The sequence below is a fragment of the Zonotrichia leucophrys genome, chromosome 4, assembly GCF_028769735.1.
Source record: "Zonotrichia leucophrys gambelii isolate GWCS_2022_RI chromosome 4, RI_Zleu_2.0, whole genome shotgun sequence".
Taxonomy (NCBI): Eukaryota; Metazoa; Chordata; class Aves; order Passeriformes; family Passerellidae; genus Zonotrichia; species Zonotrichia leucophrys.
The window spans coordinates 51010090-51033888 of NC_088173.1; the positions used below are offsets into that span (position 1 = coordinate 51010090).

A 23799-nucleotide genomic window follows, 5' to 3' on the forward strand; every position below is an offset into this window, starting at 1 on the left:
CTTTACTGCTTCCCACTGATGCTTTCCATTTCCACATTTTTCCTTTCTTTCTGCTTATTGTATAAGCCACATCTGAACAAATGATAAAGTGACATCACTAAATATAAGGAGACTTTTCATTTTGAGCTGTGTGTAGTATTGCTTCCTTTTCAGCATCGAGACATGAAAGAAATGGATTTGCATCACTGCAAAACCCAGATAGGAAATAGACACTTCCATTTTAGTTCAGCTTGCTCTTTTCCTTCCTTTTTGTACAGCATGTTCTTGTTTTTACCTTTGCCAGCAAATAGTCAAAATGTTCTCATTAAGGACTTGAGGAATGACATAGTGCTGGAATTCGCTGCCAGAATTAGGCCTGACTTGGCTCCTTGACGTACAGTAGGCCAGCCTAGGAAGAGCCTGTCATGCCTCAAATGTTTGTTTATAATCATTTGTAGTTATCTTGCATAGTCATCTTTCAGTAATCTGGAGGGTAGTGACCACGGTAAGTACTGTTTCAAGTTACTATTTGCCTAGATTAACTTGGCTCTGCAGAGAATCTTCTCAAAGGAAAAGGAAGTGCAATGACACACTCTGCATTTCTGCATGGCTGCTAGCCTTCCCCCTGTGGGGACTGGGTATGGTCAGCCTCCTGGCACCCAGGGTCTCCTTAAGATTTGAAATTTTTAACTTTTTTGTTTTGGAAGATGACTGTGCATATGTCCTTCAGAACTCTGGAGAAATCCAGTTCTAAGTTATACCTTCCATGCAAAGCAGCCTAAGGGCTTTCCTGTGCTAATGAGTACAGCCAGCTCTGAACTGGCAAAGTTCAAGCTGTTCTTTGTACAAACACCATTGAATATTTTAATCTCCATTTGCTTTTGAAAGAATAGTTGGCTCAAAATACCAGGGCTTATTTTCACTCTTACAGTGATTTATAAATCCTCTGCCTCTTGCAAATGTTATTTAACTTTGTCTCACAGTGTCTTTGTGCAGTAGGTAAGTATTGCAAATTCTGGGCCAGGTATTTTGGATGGATAGTCTGTTCTCAATTTCCATCTGAAAACAAAAGGGTTGTGAATTCATCCTGAATTTAGTTTAAAGTTTTGTCCAAAAATAACAGTAAGAGAAGTTATTTGGACTTTTTAATAGCTAAACTTACATCTTTATTTTAAAAACATCAAATACTGATTTGTTGATACTTTTATTAGTTAGAGCCAGCCCATTGTAGAATGAAATCCAGTATTTCAAGTAAAATGAATGTAGAATGTTATTCTACTTGTAATGTTTCTTGCATTCATTTTACACCCTAGACAGGAATATTATGTATGTACTCATGTAGGGCTATTTTTTACTTTCTTTATTTTTACTATGAAATTCATTCTTCAACATGAGAAAAAAACAAAATGCAAAAAAAAAAAAAAGGCAAAGCAAACCAAAACCAGCACAAAACAAAACAAACTAACATAAAATAAAACAGAAAAAAAAGCAAACAAAAACCAAAACCCCAACCCCCTAACATACAATAATAAAATGAAAGGTTTATACAGCCTGCATTAATATTTCTATTTTATTAAAGGGAAAACTGAGGAATAAGTTTTGTATGATGTGTCCTAACCTGAGCTCTCTGTATAGGATCAGGACTCTTGCCAAAGGTGTGGCTGAGGTCAGGCTTTTGTGTTCCCTGCACTGCCCATATGCTGTGTGGGAGGTTTAAGTCAGGCCTGGCTCTCTCTGGTCCCACTTTACATTTAAATGTATTTAATGTATTAAATCCCCCATTTCCATGTGGGAATTTAAATGTCCCCATTTCCATGTGGGAATTGACTTTGCTTTCACTGCTCTCTTAATGGATATTTGATGTAAATTAATGAACATCAGTACTAATGGCACGTGCTAGAAATGACACTTTTAATACATGGCTTTGGGGAGATAGAAAGTATTTCATAGGACTGACATATCCCTCTTTCCCAGATCTTTTACAGTGCCCAGTAGATGATATTTATAGAAAGAAATGGGATAAATATGGGGTGATCTTTGTAACACACTTCCTATGTTCCAGGTGCAGATCCCATAGTAGCCATTATCCATAATAGGCATAGTTACCACTATGAAGTTGTTTATGCTATTTTGAAGTTATTAATAGTTTTTGACCCATAGAATCTTATAGCACCAGGTTCCACAACCAGGCATTTCTTGAAAAAATATTTATTCCGTTCATTTTAAAGCTGGTTCCTTACCATTTTATTGAGAGTCAGTTTGTTCCTGTGTATTGTTCCCTCATCATCTTTTCCATACCATTTGTGGAGACCTCTGTCATAACTTCCTTTATTTGTGTTGAGATAGTTTAATTACTGTGTCCTTGCAGTAAAGTTTTATTTGTCTTTTTGTCTTCTGAGTCTCCTCTATTGTACTCTTAAACCATGATAACTTTTTTTTTTTTTTTGGGAGAAGGGTTAGAGCTCTATAGTAGCTTTTCCTTGCTCTGAACACTTACTCAACAGGCTGTTTAAAAATAATACTTTATTTCCTTGAAAGGATTTCATCCTTTCAGTGCCTTCTTTATTTCCTTTTCGAAAGAGTAATTTATATGCTTTTTTTTTTTTGTTTCTTACACTGTATCAGTATTCTGACAGCATTTCGTAACTTTTTTATACTCTATATTCTAACACCCAGTTACATAACAGTTCTGTGGCAAACACACTATTTATAATTCATTTAGATCACTTTTTATTTGGTTTTGAACAGTGTGTAGCCTCTGGGAATAATGAAGGAGCCAGTGCTACGTGACTTGTCAGCCTTATAGGGATCTTCTGGTGTTTCTGTCTAGTCTGCTTATAATTTATGGGCCTACCAATGAAAAATACTAATCTAACATATATGGGGGTTTATGCTTCACAGTCTTAATGTATTTCAGGAGGGCTGTTTTATCCTCTTGGTTTAGCTGCTGCCCAGAATATTTTGTGCTGGTTAGCAAGGCCATCAAAGAGCTGAGGTAGAGTGCAGATTATTCATGTCTGGTCTGAAAATAATTTTCAAGAGATCTAATTAGATAGGGGCTCATTTTCTCCTGCATTTCCATGTCGTTTCCCAGAGTATTTCTAAGGCATGATTGGGGTTGTTAGCACTTCACCGTATGTAAAAATGCAAAACAAGCTACCTACATAGCTAAGGCCCAGCTCTGTGATCCAAAACATCCATTCTGATGCTGAACACATAGTATGAATTCTAATTGCAAGCACCTATTTGAGATTAAATAAATGCCATGTAGAAGTTCTGTCTGCACAGAGAGCAGTGCCAAGAACTTTCTTTGATTTCATTGGGAGTAGAATTCTGTCTCCAGTGTGTTTTTCCTGCTTCTGATTGAGACAATGTGTATTAAATTAATTTAAACACAGGGATACTTTGAGACAATAGAATAATAATTTATTTCCACAATTGTCAGTTGTATGGATCATACAGGAGGGAAAGCAGCCAAGATGTGCTGACATATTTCTGACTTCTAAGAAGGGAGCATGCTGTTATTTTTTTTTCTTCAGAACAGACAGTGCAGGCCATGGACTCTGATTTTTCATGTCAAAAAAGGTTTAAGATTCATATGTTTTAAAAATCCATTATAGTCATGGAGCTATTTTAAAGTGTACACCTCTTATTTATTTTTTACTTACTGTGATCATAGGGTATTTTGTTTAGACTGGGAAATAGCAAATATATTTTCTCAATTCAACACATTTTTAGTGAAAACATTTAAATTAATTTTTGAGTTCCCTTTATACTGCTGCAATGGGTATCTTATTGTAAATAAAAATGAGACCAAAAAAAGCCTTTGGGAACTAAGACTTTTAGGTATTTTTATCATGTATTTATTCTCACCATACTTCTGACTTCTCACCATACCCTTCAGTGCCTTTCGCTTTTTGAAGCAAATACAAGACTTGTGATTAAATGTACATGATGTTGAATGCACATTTCCTGAAATATTTATGAACTTGTGCTTGCTTCTGTTTGTGTAAATCTGTTACTTGTGTCTTTTCCCATTCAATCTGTCCTTGCAGCTGTATTTGTTACAGCTAAAAGAGGCCTTTAGGAGCCCTCCTGCAGCTTTCCTTTAGTTATAGGATACACTTCAAGTGCAATACAACAGTCTAAAAAAATAAATGCAGGTCCTATAACCCAGTGAAGGTAACAGTGGACTTCTGAACTCCCAGTCTTACCAAGAGATGTTCCTTTGTGGCCAACAAGTCGGATTTTGGCAGAGGGATTTGTTTATTGCAGTGGGACTTGCACAATGAGGCTCCATGCAGGCTGATGCAGCCAGGGAACATTCCTGGACACTGGCACTGGCTCCTGCGTGCTGTTGAATGCTTAGCACATCGCACAGTTAACACTCTCCCAGACCCTGCCCAGCACAGCTCAGCAGTTCCGCGGGCTCTGTTCCCAGCAGGTGCTTTGGCCAAGCCCCTCGGGACGGGCAGGTTGAACCGTGTGGCTGCGGACTCCTCCCAGCCAGCGGGGCTTCCACGGAGCCCACGGCCCCTGCGATGGGCTGGTGTGCTTGTGGCTCTCTGCGGCCAGAGCTGGGGACAGGAGGCACAGGGCTCCTACTCTGCAGCTACGGACTGAGCTGAGAGGGGAACCAGAGCTCTCGCTTTTGCCTGGACACAGCTTCTCTGAGAAGCGTCAGACAGAACGTAAGGACTGCCGGTGCTTTCAGTTGTTCAGACCATCAGCTGAAAGTGTCCACAGCAGGCTCAGCACCTCTCAGACATCTGAAGCCTCCTGAGCCCATTCTGCTCCACTGGATTGCCATTGTGTGCTGTGTAAGAAGCAAGGTGGTGGCTCAGCAGCTCAGCAGGCTCAGCACCTCTCAGACATCTGAAGCCTCCTGAGCCCGTTCTGCTCCACTGGATCCACAGATTGCCATTATGTGTACTGTGTAAGAAGCAAGGTGGCTCACTCTGCATGTACAGGTTGTTTTTACAGAGAATGCAGTAAAAATGAGGTATCCCCTCTTCACAGTTCTCACTGTGTGTGTGCTATGCACCAGTTTGCTCGTATTTCTCTTCATTTTATGAATGCTCATAAAATGCTAATTCCTCCAGAACTTGTTTGCCTTACACCTCACCATAGTTTTTTTTTATTTAGTCTTGCATCTTTAACTTTGAAGAATTTGTATTTTTGTCATTGTCCATTTAATGGTTGTACAATATGCACAGTTAAGATCCCCAAACTAATCCCTTGCTAGGAACTCGTTCTCAGTCAATGAGGTGGAATTTTTTAAAAATTTATTTCTTTATTTCCTAAATTTGTTCAGCACTTGTACATTTATTTGTGAAAATTGTGTGACAGAGTAAATGAAAGGAAATGGATGGCAAAATTTCCTTTGCCAGCTACCTGCTTTGAAATGACATTTGCAAAACACGTATACTGATATTTATAAAATATCAGAGCCTGTCAGTATATCAAGAGCAAGGACTCTCTCATGCTTTTAAGTCCAAGTATAGATGTAGAGGGAAAGGTCTATGAAGCTTCCTTCTAGTAAGAAAAACATTTGTGGTAACAGAGCTTGGTAATACTATTTTTGTGTGTTTGACATAACCAGTCATTGCTGGGCCTTTTTAGTTGTGAATAATACAAACATTCTAGACATCCAGGAAATACCTCTGTACTGTTTCATCCCACTACGTAATCCTTGTCATTGCCAAATTTACTGAGTTTTCTGTAAACAAATCCAGGTGACACAGGCACTGATGTGCATCATGACTGCTGAGGAAGAGTCAGAAAGGAGGAAAATGGTCTGAACCTGCTGTCACTGAAGTAATAGCACAATTCTTACCCTGGGCCAAAGGCAGGTTTTGGGAAGGTTGAATTGTTAGAGTTTATCTACAGCAAGCAGGACTTGGGGTGCATTGAGTGCAGAGTTTGCTTGGCTGTTTTCCCTAAATTACTGTACATTTCAAATCCCTTGAGAGTAGTGTCACTTCTTTTTTCGTGGCACACCTGCTCTTAAATGACATACAAATGTTTCAGAAAGTAAAAGAAGAACATGTAAACACAAATAGAAAACATCACTGTCATATTTTCCAAGTTACTTTATTTAGCTCATGTTTACAGATGAAACCGGGTGCCAGAAAGGAGCCACTGCATCCCGCATTATTAATTATACTCCAGCTTCCAAGGAAAAATTTTATCAGTAGCCTTTAGTAATATTTGGACCAAAAATACATGGATGTGCAGCTTTGAGCATTGTGTACCATGTAGGGTGCAGCCTCTCTCACAGGTCCTCTGTTTCTGGAACGGGGTTGGATTCTGCAGGCTGAATGAACACGACTGGGATATTCTCCGATGTCCATCCTTTGGGAGTCCTGTTGAAGGATCTTCTGGCAGCAAGAGGGTTTGCAAGGATCATGAATCTGGGATCGTTTAGCATCAGCATATTATAATCTGGTACCTTGAATTTGACCAGCTTTGATGCTCTCTCAAAACCACCAAAGGGAGTGGCAACTCTGTAGATATCGAAGAAATAAAAGTTAAATGTGATTTTAAAAATACTTATTTTCTTTCCCTCCCAGAAGCTGAAAAGAACAAATTTTTGTTCCAGTTTCTTGTTTACATTTTCAAGCTTTGAAAAAAAACCATTCTGTTTGTTTTTCTGGGAAATTCTCTTTAAGATCTGATTAATTTCCCCTTAGAGCTTGTAGCCTTTTCAAAAATTCAAACGGATGGAAAAGCCAAGAGAAAAAGACGTTACAAGAAAACCATGTAATTGGTGAGTCACAGTTACTAAACTTATTTTGTTGGTGATAAGTTGATAAGTCTGAAACTGTAGCTCAACACATTCTCTCTAGCAAGTAATTAGTTCAGAAACTTCTCACCCCATTTTCTCCTCTCCTCAGCTGCTTGTTCCTCCCACTACACTGTGTTTCAGCACCATATTGTTGTACCAGTTAGAATGTATGTGGGTTGTGCTATAAACTTGGGTCACTTCTGTCATCTGGGTTAAACAAATACCCTTCAAAACAGAGGAGCACTTCAAAATCGAAATTATTTCAGCAATCTAGATTATATAGGTATGCACGAACAATTGTAGCAATACAAGTGAAGAGGAGTGGAGCTTAATGAGTGAAGCAGAAAGGAACAGCCAAAGACAACAGGCTCTGGAAAGGAGGGGATGGGTGAGGACTTGATACACCAGCTTTGTTTCTGAAGAAAATGTTTCTGTAACTAGACATTGAAACACTGTTCAGCCAGTACTTTTCATGTTATTTGAATGTAGATTTCCCCCCAGGCAGTAAGCCTGAGAAACTGGAATATAAGGAATACTAAACTGGAGTTGACTGTTACATGCATTTGCAAATACTTTATAACAACAGTATTTCCAAATACCTCCCCTGATCTTCTGCATATACAGGTTTCAGACTGAAAAACACCCCTTGAGTTTTCCTGTCACTTCTTCCAGCCTCCTTTGGACAAACAAACAGACTATGGTATGTGCTCTGCATTTTGATCAGCTGCACAGCTTTGCTGGGATATATTCTAGCCAGTGAAGAGTGTCAGATTTTTAAATCGCGCAGGAGAACCTGGTTTCTGCAAAAACCAAACATGTTATAGCATGTTTATGGGAAAATGAATTTTTGTTGAAATGGTATATTTGGTGTGTGGTACAGAACAGCAGATCTGATGGAATATACTTCCAGTGGCTCCAGGTATTTTAGCAGAAGCCCAGAGAAATTAATACCAACAGAAACTAAAAGAGATAATTTGAAGATCCATTCAGGATTTTCAGCAGGATAAACCCCCTAAGTTTTGTACTAAGAATGAATTATGTGCACAAAAGAAGAGATTAGTTCAGAAAAATGAATTTGTGACGTGAAAGAAATGGTACTGCTCTCTCATTACATGGATGATTCACTGCATTTTGGTACGAGCAGCATTTGTTGAAGGGGATGGTGTTAACTCCAAAGCATCAATCCTGGGAGATATAAAAAATCATGCAAGCTCTGGGCATGCATCCTCACTGAGAGAAGAACACTGCTTTAGATTAAGCTCTAAAAATGTGTCTCGATGACAAGATGTTGCAGCAGCAGCAGCCAGTCCAGGCATTAAACTCTTTTGAGGTCAATGGAAATTGTTTATCCAAAGTTGGTATCGAGCCTGTGGTATCAAGTTTTTCTTGTGGAGCTGTCTTCTAGGTCACAGTGTCAACCTGGATCCTGTGTGATACCGATTGAAATAATTGCTTGGTAATTGGCACAGAGTGAATGTAGCGATGTACATCTCACCGGATAATAAATATTGTTGTAATTGCTGCCCTAATTATGATACACATTCTCACATTGTTGTGATGGTTAATTATCACTGATGTGTATATTAAAAGGGTAATCAAAATAAACAGAATTGTAATAGTTTTATAATTTGCAAAACAATTCTGTTGTTTAAAACATCCTCTTTGTAGTATTTATGGGTTTTATATAGAGCATATTCCTGTATGTAACAGAAACAGGAGGGCTTTCCTTGGAAATTCAAGTATCTTTTGTGGCAAAATACCCTCCCCCCCCCATAGCTGCTATACAAAGTCTGGCCTCAGAGAATTCTACATTCCTGCCTTATAGGCAGGGGCACATGACAATTGACAGAAAGGAGAGTACAGTAATTGGCTAAGAGATGTTGATTTTCCTTTACAACAGCAGTAAATATGGTCTTGTGAGCATTAACTTGTCTGACAACCTGGTGTTGTAATGACCTCTGTTGTGTGCACATCAGCTGTGCTATTTGAGCTCTGATTCATTGTATAGAAGCCTAAATCTCATGCCTAAAAAATTCCAGCAGTCATTGCTCATAAGGGCGGAAATGCTGGTTCAGAGCCATAGGAAATAGTGCCAGGAAGTGTAACAGATTGTTTAATATTCACTTTGCATATTCCTAAAAAGTACGTGCTTGATTTAAGAATAGCAGGTACAATCATGTTTGTTTTACCTGTCATTTTAACAGGAATTCTTTTTCATTTTTTACCCTTAGTCTTTCATATTGAATATTATATTGTCTCAACATAGGAGACTGCTTGCAGCTAATGATTTGGGAAAGTCTGAAGAAATGTTTTAACTGCATTAGATTAGCACCTCTGGTTACATAATCACAAAAAAATGAGTTTCACATTTTAAAATGGGATCATCATTCATAGAACATTTTTTTTTATCATTAATTCTGCAAAAAAAATGAGATGTAGGAGGAAAGAATCTGACCCTGCAAAATGCTCAGAGCTTCATGGGATCTTAATGCAAGAGCTAATGCTAATTTCACAGAGGTATTTGGATGCTGAGGAACTGGCTAAGCACCCAGCTCCCACTAATATCACATCCCTTGAATTCCTGGGAGACTCTGGATCTTAGTATTTTATAATGGACTTCAAGATCCATGAATCAATGAAAACAGATCCCAGTCTGGATGGACTGAATTCCTGTAGTGCTTTTGAAAGAGTAGTCTTTGGGAATTGAGAAAGCTGAGTAGAATTTGTCTGGTAGGAGAAGCAGAACTAGTCTGACTTGCTTGTCCTGTGTGAGTAAGATGTGGTGCTTTGGATGTTACTCATAATCCTACCTTTGACATTTTATCCAGCTCCAAGAAAGCAGATGGAATAAAGGTACTAATTTAAGTAATATTATAAACTCCTTAGCAAATGCAGATTCATGCTGCTTTCCCACAGATTCATTACTTGGTGCTTCCGTACTGGTAAAAGAGACAAGAAATTTTTCCACTAGCAAATGCTTCCTCAATCCTAATAGGAGCGAATCTCCAAGAGAAGCCAGATGGCATGGTCTGTTCTGCTGCTTTTCTCTGCTAGCACAGATTGGTTTTATCTCTGAGGGGGACCAAGAGTAGCCTGGTGTGCACAGTGTGGTCAGAGCCCCTCTGAGCCCCACTCGCCTCTGCCCAGTGCTGTGCTGTCAGAGCACCTCTGCCAGTCTCACAGCCAGCCCTGCCTCCCAGCACAATCCCTCCTGACATTCCCTGCCACAGCTCTTCCTCTAGTGATCTGCCAGCACTGCAAGGTCCCTGCAGCTTAAAATGAATACTAGACTCCAAAAAATACCTCTACGAATTCCTTATGTGTTTTTAAAAATTCCTTAGTGTTATAAAAATTGCCCTGCTGCAGTCACCTCTTCACTGCTGGGCAGTGGAGAAAAAAATCTGGATGCTGTTTAGTGCTGAAGTGCTTTTATCTGTGAATGTGTGCCTCAGTTCCAACACATCAGACCTCCCCACCTGCTCAGGTTGTGCTGCTTTTCCGGTTTGTTGTGTAACAAGGAAAGCTGAAAGGAGCCTGAAATGATTTGTAAAGCCTGAGTGCCACTTGAACAGACGCCGGTGAATGAACCGGGAGGGATCCCAGGCCCATTTCCCTTGGGAATCCTATGGCTCACACTTGCTGCGAACCACACCCCTCCTGACTAATGGTGACTGTAGCAGTGCTCTGCAGGAGAACAAACACAATGGCGCTTTGCTGGTTGATTAGGCAGGATTGAAAGCCTAGATAGATCCCCTCACTGATAACAAAATGGTGCCATTATATCACACTTTAATTGTTTAATACACTATCATTTGCTTTCTCTCCAAGACTGCAATTAAGCAGGCCAAGGATGCTGTGACCTAGATGCACAGAATGACTTAATAGGATTTAGACACAGAAGTCCAGCTAGTCTTCTTCTGCTGGATAGCATGGCATGGCAGTGTGCTGTTTTAAATCCCATCATCAAACACTCTCCTGTGCATTTTTAGGAGTGTAGACATCTAAGTCATGGCTGTGAAATCCTCTCCAAGAGATCAGTATCTTGAATTTTAATTTTTCAAATTCTCAAACTTTTTTTGAATCTGCTAGAAAACATAAGTCTGACTGTAGCATGTAACTTTTCTAGGGCTATCAGGCATCCTTTTCTACTGGATATCAGTTTTTTCCATGGAAAGAAGAGTTGTGGTGGACTATGCTTATATATTTTTTGGTTTGAACTTTACCAGTTTCACAGTCTGGATCTGGATTATGTGCCAAATTTTAGGGTTTTATGGCAGTTACAAGAGAGGGTATTGACTTTTCCCTTATAAAAATGCACATATGTTCAAGAAATTCAGACTGCTGAGCCTCACTCTGCCGTGTCATACACAGAGAAACTCCACATAGAAAGAAATGCAAATAGTTAGTGTTGTGAAGAGGGCAGCTTCACAGGGCCACAGAGACAGCCTTAAAATCCACAAAGAAGCCATCAGACACCATCTCAAGACAGATACCCCTGTTAATGGAGTCTCTGTGTCCTGTCTGATGCTGTCCTTCACAATAATGACTAGCACCTCTTGTGAGAGGGAGAACTGATTCTGTCTCCATGCATTTGTATCTTTAGCATTTTTCCTTGGGCTCTTTTTTTTTAATTTTTTTTTTTTTTTTAGGTTACAATAAGCACAGTACATGAACTGTGCTGTTACTGTTCTGATGTTGGCAGCTGTGGCACTTCTCTGGCTTGCATTTGCTGTTTTGTCTGCTGAGGAGAGTGTGCCACACAGACTCAGTTATTAACATGGCAATGTATATTGCTGCTAGGAAATCAAAGCTAATGCAGTGTCTGCAGTGCCAATTTTGATGCTGAAATGTGCAATGTTTTAGTCTTTGCACTCCTAGCTGGGGCCCACATCAACATCAGGAACACAAGTGATGTTTGTGGCATGTTTCTCTAAGTTTGTATTTGTAGGGGGATAGAATGTAATTAAATAAAGGTAGTATATAGAAAGTAATTATAGAAAGAGTTGCAGCTGGGTTAATTATTAAGGATTAGGAGCAGGCCTGACTTTAACAGGCCGCAGCTGTAGCTGATAATAACAGTGCTATAAAAGAGTGGGTTGGTTGGCTGCGGGGAACTGGAGTCAGCTGGCTGCTGTGAGGAGGAAGAGTCAGTGTTTAGAGGAGCTGCCTGTGAGAAACACCAAGGAGGTACAAAACTTTAGTGATGTGGAACCTTTGCAATGTAATGACAATGGAACTCTTGCGATACAATAACAGCATGTATTGCTGTGACAAATTTTGTTTTTCAAAAGATTGCTGTCAGGCCTTCTGAGGAGGGGTTTTGGTTTGGCTCAGCTGTCTGAAACTCAGCAGGGTTGTCCATTATTTCAATAAATAACAGTAGTGTAAGTGGAATGAAAGAAAGCAAAAGGCATGAGTAAGAATTTGCTTTCAAGCTTTAAAAACCCGGTGTTGTCCATATATCCAGTTCAACTGAAAGCCATGATACACTAGTTACTATGTAAGTAAAACAATGTTTAAGCTGTTAGTTTGTTGCTGAAGGTTGTCAAGTATATAAGAAATGTTATACTGCAATAACAGAGAAATTTTCTAGTTTAGTGTGAGGGATTGGTTGTGGGATCAAGTTCATTGCACCATCGTTACCTAAGACAAAGCCATGTGAGTTCTATTAAAAAAAAAGAAATAGAAGAAGACTACTTTGCATTAGACAACTTAGAAACAAAGTTCTGACTGAGACATCTGACAATACTGCGCTTACTGAAGTCAACAACAGGCACCCTGAAAGGAATTTGAAGCTCATATTTCCCATTTATTGAGTACACTGAATCACAGAATCATGGAGTGGTTTGGGTTGGAAGGGCCCTTAAAGATGATTTAGTTCCAACCCACCTGTCATGGGCAGGGGGACCTTTCCCTAGAGCAGGTTGCTGAGAGCTCCGTGCAGCCTGGCCTTGAACACCTCCAGCAATGGGCATCCCCAGCTTCTCTGGGCACTGGATTCTCATACTTTCTTTCTTTCAATATTTTTAGCAATTTATCTTCTGTTCCTAGTTCTAGAGTTTGAATTTGGGCCCATACTTTAGAGATAGACTAATTTGCTCCTTAATGCTTTTGTTTACCACTTGCAATCTCTGTGTGTGTTCATGTTTATGCATACACTTGCAAACATGGCTGGTAGGGTTTTTAAAGCTGGTGGAAATATTTTATTTCATAGTAATTTTCCTCTGGTCAGTAAAATTCCGTGTTCATTTAGGATTACCTGTTAAAGCTCCTGTAGTCAGGCAGTTCTGGCTTTGCTTCAGGTGCAAAAAGTTTAGGATATAAAGCTTCCAGTAGTTCTGGATCATCTCTAATGGCTTCTATCCAGGGAGACTGGTAATACTTTGGCACAGCTGTAGTGTTGAACTTTTCAGGAGGAATTTCTTTCAGTGGTCCAGAATATCCTGCAATGTGGTCAAGGTAAAAAGATTATAATGATTCTTTGTGTTTTCTGCTTCCTTGCACCATCCTGTGCAAGAAGGAACTAACACAGCAGAACTTCTCAATGAGTTAAAATGAACAGTTGGGCCAAGTCACCAGGCTGGAGCTACACAGAAATAGAGACCAGGCAGAGTAAATTTGTAGCTTTTTAGACAGATAATTCCTCCAAAGTATTCCAACTTCTTTTGAGGCTGAGTTTATTTTGGTCTTTTTTATAAATTTGCTTCTATTGTAAGCATTTGTTTGAAACCAGAGAGTCCTTAGGCTAAATTAACAAAAAGATTTTAAAAGCAGCCTGTTGATTAAAAGTAAGATAATTCTAGCTCTTTGAGTGAAATTTTCCACAAGTACATCTACGTCTAGGTCTCTGAATGAATGCTGTTTCATTCTATAAGCTTAAACCTCCCCATGGCTTAATACCAACTCTGACCAGACCTTTTTTGCCTAAAGAAAGGCTTGAGGATTTCTATCATGTCTTAGCAATGGAAATTACCTCTGTTTGCATTGTTTGGCCAAAGGATGCACAGAGCCTCAGCAGACACCAGCAGAGCAGGACTGACCTAGTTTACATGGACTGGAAAAGGTCTGCACAAAACATGCATTGAGTAATTCTGAACAAAGAATGAATTTGTAAAAACCACAGTCTGCTCATGGATAATTCATAAACAGGAAGAAGGGCTATATCACTGAATAAATTAATTAAAACAAATTAGCCTTCTCTAGTCTTTAAAGAATACAAAATAAGGCCTTCTTGTAACTCACTCCTTTAAATAAAGCCAACAGTACCCTCACAGTTAAGGGTTTAAAAAAGAACAGTTTATGCAGCCAGAGGCAAATTCCTTTCAAAGTTACTCCTCTCTAAAGGGTTCCAGCAAAATTTAGTGGCTTCAGATTTACATTTATGGATAATTAAACTACAATGGATAGCTTGCTGACTGTCGAGCAGGGTGTTGCATGTTGGAAACAATGGTTTGACAAAGAAAAATCAATATATTAATGTGGTTTTAAATCAAAGGATCTCTTTCTCAGTGTTCTTAAGACCTGTACATATAGGAGCAGCCTCTCTTGATATTGTTATGTTTTCAGTTTAGAGAGAAGTAGTACAAAAGGTATTTCAGATCTTTTAAAAATGAACACAAGCCAACTAAGAGCATCCCAGAATTTATGGGAGAAGTTCTGATTAGTTACCTGACTCAAATGTGTGTATTTTAATGTTAGTCCATTATCTTCTCATTGAAGATACTGCCTTAATGGGCATTTCTTTGCTGTGCAATGGGGCTGAGTGCAGTCAGTGTGCAGTGTTACCTGGGGCGATGTTGTCAGGGTGGGGAGGGCTCCGGGGGTCAGGTGTGTTGGGAGGTGTCATTGGGGCGTGCTGGGCCATTCCTTCCACACTGAGGCCGTCCATTCTGACACTCTGCATGGGCTCTCCACGCTGTGTTCACACAGGAAGAAACAACACTTCAGGCAGGGCATGCTCTGGGAGGCTGCACCAGTGCTCTGATTTCCAGCCCAGATCTGATTTCCAGCGTGCACAATACTAAAGCACACGGTGCTGCTGTTTGGTAGGGTATTCCCTTCACACTTACATTGTCCAAGTAACCAAAAATGAGCATTTTTTGGTCACTAGACACTAGAAGCTGTTCTGTGCCAGTCAGAGCCCCCGTGCAACCCAAAGGGTCAAGACATTTGGCAAGTTTGAGCCCTTTGATTCTTCAAAGCATCTCTTCCCATATCAGTTGAAAATTTGCTGCATTTTTTGCACTGCTTTTGTTTGGGATTGTCTTTTCCTTTATTTGTAGTAGAAATAACAACTTCAGTGCAGGTCACTTTCTGGAGATTCATGATATGCTGTTATTTTCCACCCTCCTATTGGGATATCAGTTCTAAGGAAACATCTGAAGGCTTAATCATTGTTGCATAAATATAGAATTAGAGTCTCATAAGATGTCAGCATCTTATTTTAGCCATGACACATAGGCTAAAAGCAATTTAAATATAGACTGGTTTAGAGTAAGAATTTCTTGAATAGGAAAGCAAACAAATAATACTTGTTTAAACTTGAAGTAACAACAAAAAAAAGATCAAGGCAGAATGTTTTCTAGTCATCCAGAAGTATGTTAAAAAGATTAACTTTGGCAGGCAGAACCCTAAAGATGATGCAGACACCACCAGCGGTGCTAAATAGACACTTAGGGGAGGGAACAGGAGCCAGAGGCATTGTTTTTTCATGTGTTGGAATGTCATACTGACTGTGAACCAATTGTACTCTGTGGTTTTGGGGGGAAAAAATGGACTAGAGGGAAATGAATCTGTCAGACTGCAGCAAAATCATGGAATTGCATACAGCATTCTGACAAGATTGATGGTGTGCTCAGAATTTATCTGTGTAGCTTCTAATACAAAATAGTATTAGATATAGATAGGCTTTTAATGATAGTGTTTAATAGATGGGCTTTTAAATGATTTAGTGTTTAATAATAGCCTTGGGTGCTCAGTGGAGTTGTTCAGATTTTTTATTTGGGATTTCTTTTGTGCCAATTTATTTTAAAAAGGCAGATGAATCAAAGCTCAAACTGGATCTCATTTTATCCCAGTGTAATTTAACTTCTGTTGAGCAAGTGGTCAAAGACATTGGAAATAGCCATACTGTATGAAAATAAATGTAAATTTATTTTCATGTCTATAGGATCTCATTTAATAAAATACAATTGCGTCATTTCTTCTTAGCCTCATTCTAGGATTTTGCTTTTATTTTTCCTGAAACTACAAGTAAATCACACACAATGCATATCATGAGCACCAAAGGAATCTGATGTAGAATCACCAAGAAGCCATTACAAAATACTCACATTTCTAGGCTTGCTTGCCACGTAATGATAATTTTCATATGTGTACTTGTCAGATCTCCGCTGGCGGCGCTTGAAGAGCCTGGCCCCTCTGTTGCTGAGCGTCGACAGCTCCTCCACCATGATATCTCTGGGCGTGCTGACCTTTTTCCCAAGGTTCAGGGTGGGTGAGACTGCAATGCCATGGGTAAGTACAAACCTCTGCTTGTCTTAAATGTCTGATATTCCATGCTCTGCACCTGAAATCCAGCAACTTCCTCATGCATGTTTAGTTAACACATAGCACAGTGTCACATGGTGTTAGTGAAATTAAGCCTTCTTCCCAAACTTTGGAGGAGATTATTGAACACCACAAACCTGTATTCTAAAAGATGATAAGCACCTCAAGCTCCAAATTAGATCAGGTCTATAGTGTCCAACACATTATATTAATAGCAGGCTAGCAAAAACAGGCTTCTGCTAAAATTGGGAACAAAATTCCTTCTGATCCCAAGTTCCCGCATCAAAACTTCAGTTAAATTTCTGTGTCCTGCATTGGATAGATAAGAGATAATCCCCTTTAAACACACCTACCAGTTTCTATGAAATGCTATTTTTAGACTGACTTTCAAAATAAGGCTCAAGGTGTGGAAAATTAGTCCTAACAAAGAATTACAACATACTTCTAAAAACTGATTCATTTAGGACCTTTTGGGTTTTATTCTCTTTAAGGGGAAACTGAAATACTGGATGCATATTTCTTTATTCACTACTTGGGAAAAATTTCTTTTATGTCTTTATTCACATCCTGTGGAATTTGAAAAGGAAGATGCATAAGCAAGGTAAGGGGAGATCAATCAGTACTGTAAACAGAGAATTCTGAATGTCAGAATTCCTATGGTCATGTTCATCATGGTGCTCTGGAAGCTGGGACGCCGGTGGCACTGAGCAAGCTATTGCTTAGTGACTGAACTCTCACTGAATGTCCTCAACCTAGAGACAAAACTTCAACTTTAGAACACAGAAACCTAAATGATGAATAAACTGTTTTCTATTTATTAATTTTTGCTTAGAGCATTGCAGAATTTAAGAAATATAACAATAATGACATTCTGTGTTTCACATAGTCTTATGGTCTTCAGGATTTAAAATTCTGAACTTTGACATGTATTTTAATACATTAAAATGAAATGAGGACACATTATACATAATATGTATCCTGTTAGCAGAGTAAGCAGACAGGAGGGTGAGTTTGAAATTAACATTACAAATTAATTAGCTGCAGAAGGTGCCTAATGCCAAAGTCAATATTGCATATGAAGGGTTTTGTTTTTAGTAAATGGCATGTTCAGCCTGGCATGTGTCTCCTAGTAACTTTATGTTGGAAAAACAATGTAATGTGCTGACATTTAGGAAAACTTAATGGAGACAGATATATTAAATATTTAGCTGAAGCTGGATGGACAAGAGTTTTCCACATAGTAAATCAAACAAGTAGATGGGCCCTGGAGTGCACCCCTGTTGATCCATTTCTGTCCATACCAATTTCAACTGAACACTTGCAGTGGATTTCAGTGGAACGAGAGCAAGTTAACTGGATCATGAGCTGGACTGTGCACTTCTGCTTTAAAAATAGTGTGTGCAAAGAATCCTAACAACCTCCTGTTATTTAAGAGCTAGTTACAAAACAGAGCGTTCTTAACATGGGAGAAAATGACTCAGCTTGCCCAGTGTATCCCTATCAGTGGCTGATAGTGGTGGGATTTTGGCTCTGACATGGAGATAACTGTACTGGTTATTGGCTCATGGCCTGAAATTTAGACCTTAAGTCATATTTTGATTTTATCGTTTCTCAAAATGACTGCAGGGGTAGAGACTGCTGGATGGTTTTATATTAGCAAGAAGAAAGAAATTGACCCCACAATTCAGCAACACTTTGACATAGAAAAGCTTTTGTTTGTACACAGAAGGGGGAGCTTGAACATCCTCAGAGACCAGGGAGCCAAGGCAGCTGCAGAGCTCTGTCCAAAGCACTTGGGATTCTTCTGGGACACTCTGGGTGTTATCTATTTTGGGCCTTGCTGTTCCCTTACACACACACTGTTCTTGTTAATGTTAACTGAAGGCTCCAAGCTACTTTGTAACCCACAGTTGTGTACTCTTGTGTATCCAGGCAGCATCCCAAAATCATAAGTGTAAAGTTCATTTGAATTCCTGGCCAACTAAAATCTAATCATCTGTCTAGCTTTATGATGTGTCTAGGGATAGTTTCAGTGTCAGTGCAGATAAGGTGATAGAGAATGAGAGAAGGAGGACATTTAGGGGGTGATGGAAAGAGAACATTAATGTCTTAGAATGGACATTGAAAAATAATATTGAAAGTTTAATTCATAGTTTAATCTTAATCTTAACCTTTTAGCTTCATTTCTTTAATTTGCTCCTGCCAAGTCATTCTTGTCCTGTGCTTAAAATCACAGCAGATTGTATTTAAATATGATTTATATAGTCCCTCCTGCATTCATTACCTAATATTCCTTTAATCCTTCAGTTTACAATCTTCTAAATACCTTAATCTGGCCTATAAACTTTAATGACAAATATTAGAAAGTGTGTTTGTTGTAGTATCAGAAATAAGGTCTCTTAAGTCTATCAGGAAAGACAGTTAATCACATAGATACTGAAGAAAGCATTTAAGTAGTAGTATGGAACTGGATGTGGGATTTAAGTGGTGAACTCCAAGGGCTTCCTTAAACATATGTATTTATGTGCATCCAAGTAGTCTTAGAAATGTTCTTATTGGTCCAAGTCTGCCAGTGACAAACCCTGGGCTTGAGGAAGTCACTGTATGCACCCACTGATTTACTCATGCAGTTTCTCTTTGAGACTGTAAGAAGGTTTACAGTTGGTGTCTACTCCTACAGCATTTTATGGTGTGTCCACTTCCTCTAAAAAATAGGTCATGTCCCACAAGCCAACAGCAGAGGTGGACTTTCAGTCTTCACCACTCTTGCCCAGAGAGTGGTGATCTCAGACACGGGCAAAAATCTTGGCTGCAAAATCTTGGCTCCAAAACTATTCCAATAGTTTTGGAGACCACCACCAACTGTTTCTGCTATGAATGTCTTTTAACAAGGAGGTGGAGAGTCACAGTTTACCTGAAAGCGTTATAATAAAAAGGGTCTGAAATAAAAGTGGAGTAGGAACGCTTACACCATTCCAAGGTGCTAGGGTTTATGGTACAGAGCCTTCTGGTTTTGTGTGCCTGTGCTGTCAGTGGAGAGTTTCACAGGGCTGGGAGACTGGCTGGAGCTGTACATTTAGTTTTGATGTAATCACCAGCTGCAGGACTGTCATTAGGAATAGTGATTCCAAGCCCAGAGACACAGCAGTTCACCTTCTAGATCTCAAATTAAGCTCATTGAATTAACAATTCAGAGCAAAACAAAATGTCAAAAATTAGTTAAGCTGAATCTAGTCAATTAAATGCTGTATTTCTCCTTGGTTTTTCCAAGGCTTGTTCAGATTTGGTCCCAAAAAACTGGCTTAGATTTTGTGTCACCACAGCTTTGGTTATCCTTCTCTTTTCTATCTGGCTTCACTGAACTTCTACAGTTCTAAATTTCAGTCTCTTATCACACCCAATTAATGGACTTTCATTTTCTGGTAACATATAAATATCTCAAGCACCTGAAGAAGAGGTAAAAATAGAATTTTACTAAGAGTTAGAATTGCCTTCAGTGGCCACATATCACAGCATATCTTGCAGGATAAGCTGCCATAACTATGAGTATGAATCTTGACAGCAAATCTGATAATACGTAAATAATAAAAGGGAAGATTATGTGAGGCAAATGTTAAGCATCAGCACAGATTATCCAAATACACCAATGATTTCAAGGGCTGTATGCTACATTTATTAGTATTGCTATGAATAGTAGCAACATTTACCATGTGAAATGCCTGGTTCCAAACAAACATATGAAAGACTTTTTTTTCCTTTTGCCCTGAAGAGCTTACAGGCTATTTCAGGCACATGTAGTGCTTGGGTTTACAATACCAAAAAAAAAAAGGGGTTGTAATGAAATCTGGAAGGACAGACTGGCTTTCAGATTTGAGTGCATGTTCAGTGGAGAATTGAAACAGGAAAGAGGTATTTGTTTAGGAATAGAAACTTCAGGAAAAAAACCTCTGGAAATATCAGAAGGGGTAGGATCAGGCAAGTAGCTTCGTGTTCTAAAAATTCTTAAGTCCCTCGCCCTACCCTTCATGTAATCACAGTGGTCATCAAGTGAGTGCAGAAACCATCCACAAATTTTTTGAAACAAAAGCCCACTGGAAAGATTTTCTGAATGGGAATTCCATGTTTGATATTTCATCCCATGAAAGTGGTATAACTTTCATAAATTCTCTGCAACTCTCTATGGTTGCAGCTGGGCTTGAGGGGTGCTTATCACTTTTAGAAAATTGGTCTTTTATGTAAATAGTAAAACAGGCTTCATGAGCAGGATTGGAAGGCTCTCCAAAAGCATCCAGCACATGCCTGATGAAAGCCAAGCAGGTTTGTATTCCCGCTGGAGTTAATTGCTTCTTAAGGTGTCATGCTAGAAGCATAACTTCACAAACCTTTTCAGAAAATCAAACAACCTTCCAAAAAGTGCCTGCATTTCCATCAGTGCCACTACAGAGAAGTAAAATTTCTGTCAAATAAGATTATTTGGTGGCTGTGCATTAGAGAGAATGCCAAATGCTAGTAAAATGTGTTAGTTACAAAGACGAGATCTGAGAGGAATGGAGATGTGAACATTTGTTTCAAATTTTCTTATGAATTATATAAAAAGCAGAGTGAAACAGAGCAAAAGAACCTAACAAACCAAGAGGGTACAGATCATTATGTTTCTTAGATGATAGCCTTTTAATGTGGAATGAAGTCATGTTATTAACCCCAAATAATGTTCTGAAAGGCTATCCTAGCAGAATGTACATCAGCTGTTAGATTACTTCATTCCTCCACAGCAGTTGTTCATCTGAAAATAGCTTTCAAATGAAAAGAGGCAACTACAAAAGGATTAGTTACCATAGACAGCATGATACTCCCACAAGATTATTTATGGCAAAACACCCAGAGACAAAGCTGTAAGAGAGTTAAACTCTGTGATTAAAAAAAAAAATGTATTAGGGAGGGCTAGAGGACATTGCATATGCAGTAAGCTGGGCTCAGTGCTATACCATTTCTGTGTATTTCATCCATAATGGCTGATGCTTGCTCTTTCCTCTCTTTGGCCAGGGCAGAATCTGATAACATTGTGATTTTCTGATACGACTTTTCCTTGCTGCAAAAAAACAACACATTTTTATTGTTGAGCCAGCGCACACAGTTTGGCCAACTTTCATTTCCAATAGCCTGTTTAGAATGGCTGAACAGTGAAGTCAGGGCTTTCTGCCTGAGAAATACTGCACTGCAAAATGCACTGGCAGTTCTTGCTTACAGACAGATGTTAGGACATGTTTTGATGGATAGAAGATTCATAGGAATGGACTTTGAGTTGGTTACATAAATTCTTCAGCAAAAATCAGTGTCAGTGGTATAGGCCTTCTCACATCTACTTGCTATACCTCAAGATGTAAATTCCTAACTAATTTTAATTTACATCTTGGTTTATGTTTGCAGAAATGTTACATTTTGAAATTTCTTAATCTAATAAAGAATCTGAGGAATGAAACTAGTTCTTCTGGCATCTTTAAAGAAGGTTCATTTCTGACTAAGTAAAAATATAAACATCTGTTAAGTTGCAGAGTCAAGAGGTTACATAAATGTCTTGTATATGACAGTTTGTAGGACAGACAATGTCAAAACATTTCAGGAAACAATACACTTACCCTACTGTTTTGTTGTGCAGATAAAAAGCGATGTCAACCCTTTAGCTGAGGCTTCAGAAGTTAGTTATGCATGGGGATGACCTGCCTGGTCCTGGATGGTTTGTACCCTTGTGCTGGGATCTGCATGGTACCTAGAGCTGAGACAAACTGGGGGGCTGATCCTCTCCAAAGGGGTTGGCATCCAGCTGACATCAACCAGTTATATATAGAACCAAACACTCCAGCCACTCATATCTTCCTGGCAAAAGAGGAGAACAGAAAAGATTCGACTGCACCCACAACAAAGAGAGGTTATGTCCCTTTCAGAGCTTATTGAAAATTTGGTGGAATGCCCCCCCTGATGTACAGATCATCTCCTCATCTTCTCATCACCCCAGAGAATTATAATCTGCGTGTTATAATCAGGAAGGAGACATTTAAAAAGAAGGTGTTAAGTGTATAGATAGGCAAGACTATAGCAGATGAGAATGGCATGGGCTAATCCTTCAGTGAAAGATGAAACCCTGCTCCTGTAGGGGCTGATGGCTAAAGTCAGTGGCAGATGGCTGATATACAGAGGCTGCTCCGCAAAAGAAATGAGATTTTCTTCAGCCTGATACGTGCTAGGGAGTAATTGCTCAACAAGCACACGTCTCGCAAACTGTTACTCAAAATCCCTTCACTTTCTTTGAGCACTGGGGACAAAAAGCCTTCAGCAATTTGAAGCTCACTAATATCCAGCATTCCAGGATAGTGTTGTGTCAGTTTATCAAAGAAATGTGTGATTTGTAGTGCACAGATATTTCCAGACAGCAACCAACTTTGGACAGAATTAAACAGCGGCAGAAGAGAATATTCCTCCCTTGCCCTCCTGTCTGAATGCAGATAGATGAATTTTGGGGCAGCAAAACCAAGGTGAAGTTCTTCTGTTTCTGATTTGGATTTTGAGTTCTAGGAAGTTCCTTTTTATAATGGAAAATTATGGAAAATGGAAAATTATGACCTAATTTGGCTTGGAGGATTGATCAGAAAATTGCACGTATTCTGACTTTAAAGGGAATCTGGAGAGTAATAAAATAAACCAACACAACCTGCAGACCTTTTCCAGCAAGAAGCACTTTGAGGTAGATAATATTTATGTGCCTGATCCAATGTCCTGAAAATCTGCCTGTCCAACTGAAAAACTGCATTGTTTTTCCCTCAAGCTTTCTATTCCCTTTGCTTAGCTTTGCAAAACATATTTCTGAGACCCTGGCCATCTCTGCCCAAAAGAAATGTTCATTTTAATCCTCACCATCAGAACTGACCTGCTGTTATGGCTGATTGATGATTTTTTTCAAGCTTTTGTGCCTGGACCAGACACTTTTAACAGTACTAACCACCATGGTCAACAACCATGGTCTTGGTTGAATCTTACCTATTCAACTAACAACTTTGAATAGTCTCAGTGGTTCATTACCAGCCTGCCAAATGACACTGAAGGGCAGAAATTTAATGTTTAACTAGCCTGATGAATTGGGGGGGAGTTGAGGTTGAGGTGGGGGGGTGGAAATCAAATGCAATTCAGTAAAGCCATATCCAAAAGCAATTATAAAGTGGGCATTCATCTGATTGGCACTGACTTAAATGCTTAATCCAGGAGGAAATATCAAGAGACATCCCAAATGGGACAGTCTCGTGTTTAGTCTATTCCAATTCCCATTAACCAATTATTTAATACAATAAAAAGTACATAAATGTTATTGTTTTGAAGCTGAGCATTAAAAAAAACTTTGTAGCGTGACTATCCTAGAATTTAATTCACTACTTAGTAGTGTGTGAAGATTTTGAAATAGAAAGTAGAAATAAGCATGTAATTGCAGCTGAAAT

The 23799-nt window shown here is 39.1% G+C and overlaps 1 protein-coding gene and 1 long non-coding RNA gene across 3 annotated transcripts; one reads left to right on the forward strand and one right to left on the reverse strand.

The window, feature by feature from the left end:
* Window positions 1–6253: 6253 nt before the first annotated feature.
* On the reverse strand, window positions 6254–21376 carry MYOZ2 (myozenin 2). The gene is made up of 5 exons (XM_064711654.1): window positions 21301–21376; window positions 16099–16268; window positions 14552–14681; window positions 13026–13209; window positions 6254–6485 (listed from the first exon to the last, which is right to left on the reverse strand). The coding sequence occupies exons 1-5, from the start codon at window positions 21374–21376 to the stop codon at window positions 6254–6256; spliced, it is 792 nt and encodes a 263-aa protein (XP_064567724.1).
* On the forward strand, window positions 11879–23427 carry LOC135447007 (uncharacterized). 2 transcript variants are annotated; one of them, XR_010439968.1, is made up of 4 exons: window positions 11890–11953; window positions 16152–16282; window positions 16807–16916; window positions 21972–23427. It is a non-coding gene; the product is annotated as an uncharacterized LOC135447007 (long non-coding RNA). The 2 variants fall into 2 exon arrangements; XR_010439969.1 differs by lacking the exon at window positions 16807–16916 and having other exon boundaries at window positions 11879–11953.
* The last annotated feature ends 372 nt before the right edge of the window (window positions 23428–23799 follow it).

Excerpts from the sequence above, each read along its gene's own strand:
- MYOZ2 (XM_064711654.1), bottom strand. The coding sequence starts at position 21,376 with ATGTTATCAGATTCTGCCCTGGCCAAAGAGAGGAAAGAGCAAGCATCA. Across the intron at positions 16,269-21,300 it reads GGATGAAATACACAGAAATG|TCTCACCCACCCTGAACCTT; the intron begins GTATAGCACTGA and ends ATGGCATTGCAG. Across the intron at positions 14,682-16,098 it reads TGGCAAGCAAGCCTAGAAAT|CGTGGAGAGCCCATGCAGAG; the intron begins GTGAGTATTTTG and ends GTGTGAACACAG.